Below are 10,015 nucleotides of genomic sequence, written 5' to 3'. Positions count from 1 at the left end.
ATGTGGCAATAGGTCTGATGCCAAAGAGCACACTCTTGATTAGTTGAAGTCTTCCAGCACAAGATAGATGCTTTGCAAACCAACCATTCACTTTAGATGTAACTTTATCAACAAGGGGCTTATACGGATCAGAACTATTATAGTCTTTTTGAAGAGAAAGGAACACTAAGGTATCTGATCGAAAAGAAGAGAACCCTAAGCAACACCAAGAAGTGTCATTCAGTGATTCGATCATCAGCAGAAATACCCAATTTCAAATTTGGACCTTCTCTCGATTTGTGTGTGTCATCCTTGTACAGGAGCCATGCTAATCTTCTCTATATCATTCCAATTTTATTAGATGCCTTCGAAGAGACAACCTTTTAAAGTATGCACCAGCTGGGAACCTAGATGTTATAGTTTCTACAAGTACTTCCCCCGACCCCGTTTCAATTTGATAGTCTTATTTTGACTTTGCACGACATTTTAAGATGCTTCTTTGACCATTAATATATATATAGAATTAGGATCATGTGAAAACCAAGTCCTATAATAGGAACTAGGAACTAGGAACTCATCGTGACCGTTGATCGCTCTTAATCCAACGGCTCATGCTTCACCCGCCTTTTTCAATTTCATTAATGTTATTTTCGTAATTTTGGCAGTTTAATGACCTCCCTTGTTTTTCCAGGCGCTGCTTCATTTTTTCTCTCTATGTTCTTCCGCATTTTCTCTCTTTACCTTCAAATTCTTTCAAAGGCAATTTTTCGCGATCTGCTCTCTTTGCTTGTAATCATTGATTTGTCAAATTCTTCGATTTTGATCTTCAATTACTTTGTATTCTTCGATTTTTGTCATTCATTGAGGTAATTTTCTTGTGTTTTTTATTTTATTTTTATTTTTGTTGTTTATTTCATTACGATTTTCGCGATTTAGGGTTTTTTTATTTTAATTTTTATCAATTAGTTTATTTTTACTTTTTAATTGTTCTCTGATTTATTTTCTACGATTTAGTGTTTGATTTAGGGCTTTATTTTTACGATTTAGGGTTTTTTTTTATTTCCGGTTTAGGGCTTTTACACTTGCTTACCCAATTCATGGCAGTGGTTATGTATAAAGTTGCTATATGGCTGGCTGGTCTTAATCAAGTAGTATAACGTGTTGTTATTTTAAATTTACTTTTTGCATTGAGTCATTTACTTTTCATTATTAATTTTGCTTAATCCTTATAACTTCATTTTTTTTAGTTTGTTTAACTTTTTGAGCTTTTTTATTTACCTTTTGCTTTGAGTCGTTTACTTTTTAGTATACGTCTAATAGTTTTTATTAGTATACTTTTTAAATGGTTAACTTTTTGTTATTGTTTATTTACTTTTTTTTTATTCATTTACTTTTCAGGAAGATGACTGAAAGTGTAGAGCATTGTTCTGCTGCTGTCACTGATGAAGATATGAATGTAAGAGTTTTCAAAACACCTACTCAACCTGTGCTTCCTAAGATATATTATAATTCTAGTGGTGATAAAGAGTATATCCTAGGTTGCTCTTTGGAAAACAAACCTATTCTTGGAATGAAATTTGATAGTCTTGGAGATGGTATTGCCTTTTATTACAAATATGCTAATGAGTGTGGATTTAAAGTCTGTTCTAGTAATACTAAAGTAGATAAAAATAAGGTTGGTTCTAATAATGGTAAAGGAGTTACTGTAATTAAATATTTATTATATAGCAAAGAAGGGTATGTGACAAATAACAAGAAAGCTGGTAAACAAGTTAAAGGTGCATGTTTAAGGAAAAAGACTGTGAAGAGAGTTCGATGTCCTGCTAATATTAAATTTAGGTTTTGTAATGGTGGCCAGTATATGGTTTACTCTTTTTATGAGTCCCATTCTCACCCTTTTTCTACACCTATTACTAGGCAGGTTACTAAATATGAAGTTAGTTTAAATTTTGCTCATAAGAAGTTTATTTTTGACAACTCAAAGTTAAATATAGGGGTTGTTATGTCTTATAGGATCATGAAAGAACTTTGTGGTGGGTTTAAAAATGTCAGGGGCAATAAAAACGACTTCAAAAATTTTTCTAGGGACGTGAAAGTTTATATCTCTAATGCTGATGGTGCAATGTTTGTTCAAAACCTTGAACAAAAAGTGAAAAGCAGTAAAGGGGGTTATTATTTTGATTATTGTGTTGATGAAAGCAGGCACTTGACACGTGTTTTTTGGGCTGATGCTATTGGTAGAAGAGATTATCAATTGTTTGGGTACTTTTTATCTTTTGATTCTACCTATGATACAAATAAATACTCATTGGTTTTCTGCTCTTTTACTGGAGTTGATAATCATAAGAGATGTGTTACATTTTGTGCTGCTTTATTATCTAAAGAAGATGTAGAATCTTTTGTGTGGCTATTTCAAACTTTTTTGAAGTGTATGGGAAGAGAACCCTCTTGCATAATCACTGATCTAGACCCTGTAATGGGTATTGCCATACAAAAGGTTTTTACCAAGCACTAAACACAAGTTATGTATGTGGCACATAATGAGGAAGGTACCTGAAAAGGTTAGAACTCAGTTTTGTAATGAAACTGAGTTCTTGAAAAAGCTAAGTGCAATAGTTTGGGATAGAGAAATTGATCCCCATGTATTTGTTGATGGCTGGAACAATGTTATGGAGGAATTTGACCTTGTAGATCATGAGTGGTTTGCATACATGTTCAATATTAGGCATCTTTGGATCCCTGCATATTCCAGGGACTTGTTTATGGGTGTGTTACTGCGTTCTACTTCTAGGTCTGAAGGTGAAAACAATTTTTTTTATAATTTTATAAACCCTCATGTGACCTGTGTTGAATTCTTTGTCCATTATGAAACTGCTCTTGATGCTCAAAGGCATGAACAGGATGAGTTGAACAGGCTTAATAAATCTGAGCCTCAATTGGCTACTCATTTGCACTTGGAAAAGCATGCTGCTTTTGTTTACAGTCGTGCCATCTTTTATGATTTTGAAGAAGAATGCCAGGCAGCCTGTTTCTCATGTGGTGTTGAAAGTTGTAGTTCTCTATATGGAGATGGTTTGGAGTTTTCTGTAATTGTTGATCATGAGAAAAGGAAAAACTTTGATGTAAATTTTGACTTGGCCACATATGAATGCAGTTGTACTTGTAAAATGTTTGAGAGTCAAGGCATCTTAAGTAGACACATTCTGTTTATTATGAAAGGCAAGTCTATACGTGAAATTCTTGATCTTTATATCATGAATCGTTGGAGAAAAGACATTCTGAAGAAAGCTTAAGGCATAAATGCTGTTCTGGATGATGCTTCTAAGTATGATAAGAGGAAGCAATTGGTGAGTGATGTGTGGTCCAAGATTTTCAGTTGTGTGAGTTTATCTGAGCAATTTGAGGATGATTTATCTGAGCTTATTAGGACATTATCTTCATTTGAGAAGCAGATGCTGATAAAGAATAATCCTGAAAATGCAACTAGTTCAAAAGAGGTGAAAGATGCTGATATTCAGGTTTTGGTTTGGTCAAATGAAGTAGATGTAAATATCTTGCCTCCAAATCAGTGTCTTAATAAAGGTTCTGCCAGAAGTTCAAAGCGGTTGAAGAGTGCAAAAGAAATAGCTTCTGAAGAAAAATCCAAAAAGGGCGGAACCTGTAGAGCTTGTGGGCAATTTGGTGTTTCACATGACAGTAGGAACTGTCCAAACAAGTAGTTCTTCAGGTATTTTGCTTTTACATGTGTTTCATTTACTTTAATCTGTTATTTATTTACTTTAAAATTTAACTTGATTTACTTTTTATTTTTGTGCAGGTGTTATCATACTTGTACTTTTTTTTAGGTATTTTACCTTTATATTTTTCTCATTTACTTTAAGTTGAAATTTTTTTGCTTTACATTGAAATTTATTTTCTTTAATCTGTCATTGATTTTTCTGATGTTTATTTTTGTGCAGTTAATATAATACTTGGAAATTTGAAGATGTTATGGAAGATCAAGATATACTGAAGAAATATTAATGTTTTTTTTATTATTTTTGTAATGTAATATTTTTACGTTTACTCTAAGTAATTATACTGCAGATATAAAGTTCAGTTTGTTTACTTTTACCTATTATACTTTAATTTTATGAAATATTTCATTTACTTTATGATATTGTTTTTTTCGTGTCTTTCACAATGAATAATATATCATATGAATTGTATTATCATGTTATATTTCATCTTCTACCACCGCACAACCATCGTATTTCCACTAACACTATCACATGGCCAATAGTTGAAATAATATGGTGCACGACCTTCCAACCAATAATATTTCGGAAAATTTGTACTTTTTTTAGTGTGAACAAGCATTGAACTACCACCTCCACAACCACCTCACAACCACCTCACAACCACCTCCACCTCCACAACCACCTCACGAAGACTATTTTTTGAACTTTTTTCTTTTACTTTTAACTTCATGTCTTTTACTTTAACACTAATTCCCTTTACTTTTAAATCGAACATCATATTTCTGACTATTTTTTTAACATTATTTATCTCTTAAATTTGTTCCTTTTACTTTAATGATAATTTCATATACTTTTGGATTAATTTCTTTTACTTTAACATTACTTTTTTATTGATTTCTTCTACTTTTATATCTAGCACCATTTTTCACATGGAATAAATCTACTACTTCAACTCAGAGATATAATATGTATTCTTTATACAACCATACTACTTAAACCTTTAAACTAATGTTTTGGATTAATACTATATAACTTAAAGTACTCTAATGCCTATGATATATACAAATCTATTAAAAACATTTACAATTCTTCAAATTCCTTTTGCTTTCATCTCTTCCCAATCCTCAACATTTGTCAGCAGTTTCTCTTGCATTTGATTGTTATAATTGAGAAGTAGGTCAAGTACTATTTTTACATGATGCTGTGTCAATCTTTGAAATTCTTGTAAAAAATAAAAGATTAACCTTAGTTTTAATAAATTATGCTCTAAGTAATTCATATTGTTTAGGGTAAAGTTACCCTGCCCACGTGGACCAATCGTATGCTGACACGTGTCTGCCTTAGAGGGGTTCCAAGAGAACCAATCCTCTAGTGACATGTGGCACTCCAACCTTTGAGAGGGGAACTGATCCCCTCACACTATAAATAGAGGAAAATCCTCATTTATTGCACATTCATAAATATACACACAAAACCCGAGCAATATTAATTGTATAATTCTCTCGGAATACCAGAGAAAAACCCTTACATTCCGCACTTTTATACATCCGGATATGTTCTAACTTGGTCGTCGGAGGCGGAACTCCACCCAACCGGAGTTTCCGTGGTTTTGCAGGTACAGGCGGTCGACGCGCATTCTTGGAATTGTAACTCTCCCGAGGGACTTCAAAAACCCCAAAACATTTGGCGTCATTTGTGGGGAAAGTACTTCTGAGATGGCATCAGAGTATGTACCGCCTGTTGAAGGCAAACGGCCTACGGTCGAAGTTGAGGTCCACACGGACCAAGATAGTAGTGACGACCTTGAGGTCGACACGTACGTGGCCCCAGACGGGTCATTCGGAACAAGACACACCCGTTCCAAGGAAACAAGGGAACGGGGCGAAGACAAATCTGGTCCCAACAGCCTAACCATCAAGCCGGCTGGGACACCCCAGGCGGCACAGGGAGCTACCCCTGTTACAAGAGAAGAAATCATGAAATTCGTGACGAGTTTTGAAGAGGAAATCAAGGACCTGATAAATAGGTCAACTGGCACCAACAAAGGTTAGTCGGCCAAGAAGCCTTCTCCCTCAGGGAAGAAGCACGTTAAGGATCGTGTGCCTACTCCTCACCCTAAACTAAAGGGGGCGTATGGGCCCATGATCGACCTTTCAAAGCTCCGTTTCCCTGAATCAGGGAAACGGAAGGCCATCCGACAATTTCAGCCGGATGGATAAAAAAGGACTTACTCAGATGCCCGGATGTTAATCCAGCAGATTAGAAGTCAACAGTTGTCTGAGTCGGATTCAACGTCGACTTACCCAGACAGCTTTCAGAATACTTCAATGAAGTATTCAGAAACAAACCGAGAGAGTCAGTCATGCGACTTGTTTCGGGGTTTTCTGATGTCCTGCGGGAGAGTTACAATTCCAAGACTGGAACCGGACGCCTGTACCTGCAAAACAAACGGATGCTCCGGATGATTGGAGATCCGCCTCTGACGGTCAAGTTAGTACTTGATTAAGGAGTAATTAATGCGGAAATTAAAGTGATTGGGTCTCTCTAGGTGAGAGAGTTTAATGTGTGTAATCTGCGTAATCTCCCTTAATGAGGATTAAGGGAGGTATTTATAACCTCGGGAAACGTGCCAATCTAGGTTTAGGTTAACCTTGGGCTGATTGGGCTTCCCACGGAAGTTGGGCCTAGGTGACCGGTTATCCCAGGTGTCATGGGAAGGACACGTGTCGTGTCGTAATTGGTCCATAGTGGACGGATCATTGCTTGACACGTGGCAGGCTCCTATTGGCCCATGTGACGGACACATGGCGGAACCTGATTGGTCCACTTGTCAGATGGTGATTGGTGGGGAAAAATCCCCTAATCATTTGCCCCTCACAGGTGGCACGTGACTGGTCACGTGTTACCTGTGACAGGTGTCGCACTATGACAGGCGACGGCCTGCTACAGGTGTCAATCGGCGAAAGGCCGAGAGATTCTCCCGCCAAAATTTTGAACTTTGGAAGGGACCCTTCGACTTCTAACTTCGCCTATATAAGGGGGTGTTGACTTCAGTCATTTTCACATTTGAGAACTTTTAGAGAGGACATTCGGACCCCTGAACTTGCTCTGACATTTTGGACCCTTTCTGCCTACCGCCTGCTCTGACAAGCCGACTGCAAAGGATTTTCGGAACTTCATCAATCGTCACTCGTTCAGGTAACCGTCGGTTCTCTTACTCTTAATTTTCTCCTTACTTTATTCTTTTTTGAAATGGCACCACGGAAGCACACGACACGACCTAGGTTAGTGATCAGCCGGTCACCGGGGACGGTTGAATCTAGGACTAGGAGTGCCGCCTGCCCTTTTCTGGACCCATCTTTTCCCTTTATACAAAGTCCGACTGTATCTGTGTCTATGCAGAGCATGATGACCAGAACAAAAAAGACTGCCAGGATCTCAAACTCAGACGGCTCCTCCCACAGGGTGCCGATTAGTGAAACATCTGACCAGGCGCCAGATGTGGAAGTGAAACAAAGTGGCTTGAAAGCCGGCAGTTCTGAGGGAGGAGTCAAAGTGACCCCTTCCCATTTTACAGTTGACAATTCTACATTCTCTCCTGCTCCTTTTAAAGGAGAGGAGTCGGGCTAACTTTGATCACCTTTAATATTAATAGTTGAATTTGTGCATTGAAAAACGTGACCAAACAAACATGTCAACTAAAATGAAACACATAAATAGTATGCTTATACTATGTCTAAAACCCTTGTTTGGGATGAAAGCTTATAGCAAATTACTAATTTTAAAGGATCTATCACAAATAATCTTACATGTGACGTTTACTAGTATATCTAACATGTATTGGGCAAGAACCTACAATAAAATAAATAAATTAATGAGAAAATTAAAAATAATAATCCCAACTTTGGATTATTCTAAAATAATCCGAATTTTGGGGGCTTTTGATTTTCTTCAATCCCAAATACCGATTACCGGTTGAATGAGTTATTTTTATTTTATTTTTTTTGTTAAAGTGACACGTGTCGTAAATTAATTAGTTAAATAAATAAATTTTTTTTTTTTTTTAAAAAAAAACCCCACCCAACCACCTTAAGAGACCTGGCAACCTGCCTAGCCCAACCATCCCTCGCCAGACCGCCGTCAGTCCCCCACCACTATAGTCGTCGCTCCGGCCGCTTCCCTCTAAACCACCATCCCCTCCCCGAAACCCCCACATAACCACCAATAAAGCCCCTTCCCCACTTCGAAGACTTCCAAGTGCCACTCTCTTTACCCCGAAACCCTAGTAGCTAGGGTTTTCGATGGTGAGGAAGTGGCTGTTGGGGGTTTTCGGGAGTGGGGGAGGGGTTTCGAGGGAGTTTTGAATGGTTGGAGGGGTTTAAAGGGTGGTCTTGTTGTGGAGACGAAAAATCGAATCGGAAAAGGAGGGGATTGGGGTAGAGGTGGGTTACAACACCGGCACAGGGGGATTGGGGGGAAAGCGGCGCAACATTGGGGCAAGGGAAGGGAGGGGTAGATGCGGCCGATCGGCGTTAGGTGGTGGGGGTTACGGTGGTCAGGTAGGGATAAGGATTTTCTGGTTTTCTTTAAAAAAAATTAATTTTTTTTCTTAAAATTTTTCTTTTTTTAAATTTTTCTGGTTTTTTTTTTAATTATAGCTTGACACATGGCACATAACCTGTTATAACAGATCATCGACTTTTGTTGACCGGTTTGGGATTGAAGAAAATAAACAGCTCCCAAAGTTCGGATTATTCCAGAATAATCCAAAGTTGGGATTATTGAAACAAAATCCGTGAAAGTTGGGATTATTTTTTTAATTTTTCCTAAATTAATTTGTTTCTAATGACTGATCAAATTAAGACTTTAGATTAGTTCGTTATATTAGCTAGAAAAGCTTTGCAACTAGAAAATATTATACAGTTTTTCACAAACAAAAAATTCAAATTAAAATGGGGAAAATTAATAAGAATAATCCAAACTATTAATGTCCTTCTCAAATTAATCCCAACTATTATTTAACCTAGAATAATCCCAATTATTGGGTGCTTCTTCTCAAAATAGACTCTTTTACAGGTTACCTATAATATCAGTTAACATTTTTAATCCCGTTTTTTTTTTTTTTTTTTTTTTTTTTTTTTACATTTCACCCTTTCTTTCTCCCTCCACCATTTCGATAAACTTAGCACAGACATTCTGCCATACCACCTCAACGGTTGCCAAGCCATTCAGCCAACCCCTTCTCTTGCATACAACTCCATACTTTATATCTACTTTGGTCTTTGGATGTTCACTTCTAAAGTCAAAGGGAAACATCTGCTATATTGCACAACTAATAAGAAAACAATAGTATTCCAAATTTCCATGTAATCTAGAATTCTGCAATGGGATTTCGTTTGCAATTTAATCCCCTGTTTGTCCTATGCTTCTCCAAAATTGATTGCCTACGAGATTTTGACTTCAAAATTGTAATTTGTTCTACCATTTAAGCTGTGAAGGTGCAATTCACGAGTTTCGGATTGTTTTGCAATTTTGATTTGAATTTAGGGATTAATTTAGGATTTATCAACTCCTAAATTGTGATACTGGGAGCAAAAGTATATTATTTTTGTTCATTTCCTAGCCTAATTTGACCGAAAAGAAAATTGAAAAGGGTCCGATTCTTTTTTCTCCGGCTAACCTTTAATGGCAACTAACTTCACCGTGATGTTGCTATGTCCAACTCCGCAGCTCGACTTTTTTATTTTATTTTCTTTATTTTATTTATTTATTTTTGAGGGACTAGTGTTTTGTTGTTAATTCAAGGTTATGAACGATTTTTGTTGGTGTATAGGCAGTTTTGCAGACTATATTATGGACTATGGAGAACAGGAATATAGGGAATGGAGAGAGGTTAGGGAAGAAGGTTAAAAGCAAACCAATTTTAAAGTGACGTATCATGCCGGCTTAATACGTTATCTAAACGTGTAGACTAATATGAGAAGGTTAGTCAATAGTTAGGATTATCTTGAGTTGAAGTATTGTAGGGATTAAAATGAGAAGGTGGTAAATAGTTGGAATTATTTATGTTAATGTTTCCATTAAAATATAACAAAAACAAAAATTTCAAAATTTGACTTTGTATAATTAATCTTCATCATTTTGGTAATGATTGTCATAATGAGAGATAATATCTCAAGTTCACTAACAAATGTGTTAGATTTTGTAGTTTTTCATCATATGTTTGGATGTATAGAAATGCTCGGTAAAAAAGATAATAATGTAACTGAGATTCACATTTCAAGCATATTTGGCAA

General features: G+C 36.5%; 2 protein-coding genes across 2 annotated transcripts; both read left to right on the top strand.

The window, feature by feature from the left end:
- Positions 1–1,381: 1,381 nt before the first annotated feature.
- Positions 1,382–2,494, top strand: LOC110687154 (protein FAR1-RELATED SEQUENCE 5-like). Its single transcript, XM_021863774.1, has one exon. It carries the CDS (start codon positions 1,382–1,384, stop codon positions 2,492–2,494), a length of 1,113 nt encoding a protein of 370 aa, XP_021719466.1.
- Positions 2,495–2,519: 25 nt separating this feature from the next.
- On the top strand, positions 2,520–3,991 carry LOC110687143. The gene is made up of 4 exons (XM_021863764.1): positions 2,520–3,101; positions 3,306–3,694; positions 3,797–3,810; positions 3,939–3,991. The coding sequence occupies exons 1-4, from the start codon at positions 2,520–2,522 to the stop codon at positions 3,989–3,991; spliced, it is 1,038 nt and encodes a 345-aa protein (XP_021719456.1).
- The last annotated feature ends 6,024 nt before the right edge of the window (positions 3,992–10,015 follow it).

Source organism: Chenopodium quinoa, unplaced genomic scaffold (genome assembly GCF_001683475.1).
Source record: "Chenopodium quinoa cultivar QQ74 unplaced genomic scaffold, ASM168347v1, whole genome shotgun sequence".
Lineage (NCBI taxonomy): Eukaryota > Viridiplantae > Streptophyta > Magnoliopsida > Caryophyllales > Amaranthaceae > Chenopodium > Chenopodium quinoa.
This window is presented reverse-complemented; position numbering and strand designations above follow the sequence as displayed.

Bases quoted from the DNA above. Each gene is read 5' to 3' on its own strand.
- LOC110687154 (XM_021863774.1), top strand. From the start codon at position 1,382: ATGACTGAAAGTGTAGAGCATTGTTCTGCTGCTGTCACTGATGAAGAT.
- LOC110687143 (XM_021863764.1), top strand. From the start codon at position 2,520: ATGAGGAAGGTACCTGAAAAGGTTAGAACTCAGTTTTGTAATGAAACT. The intron at 3,102-3,305 runs GTAAATTTTGAC...GATGCTTCTAAG, and splicing joins AGAAAAGGAAAAACTTTGAT to TATGATAAGAGGAAGCAATT.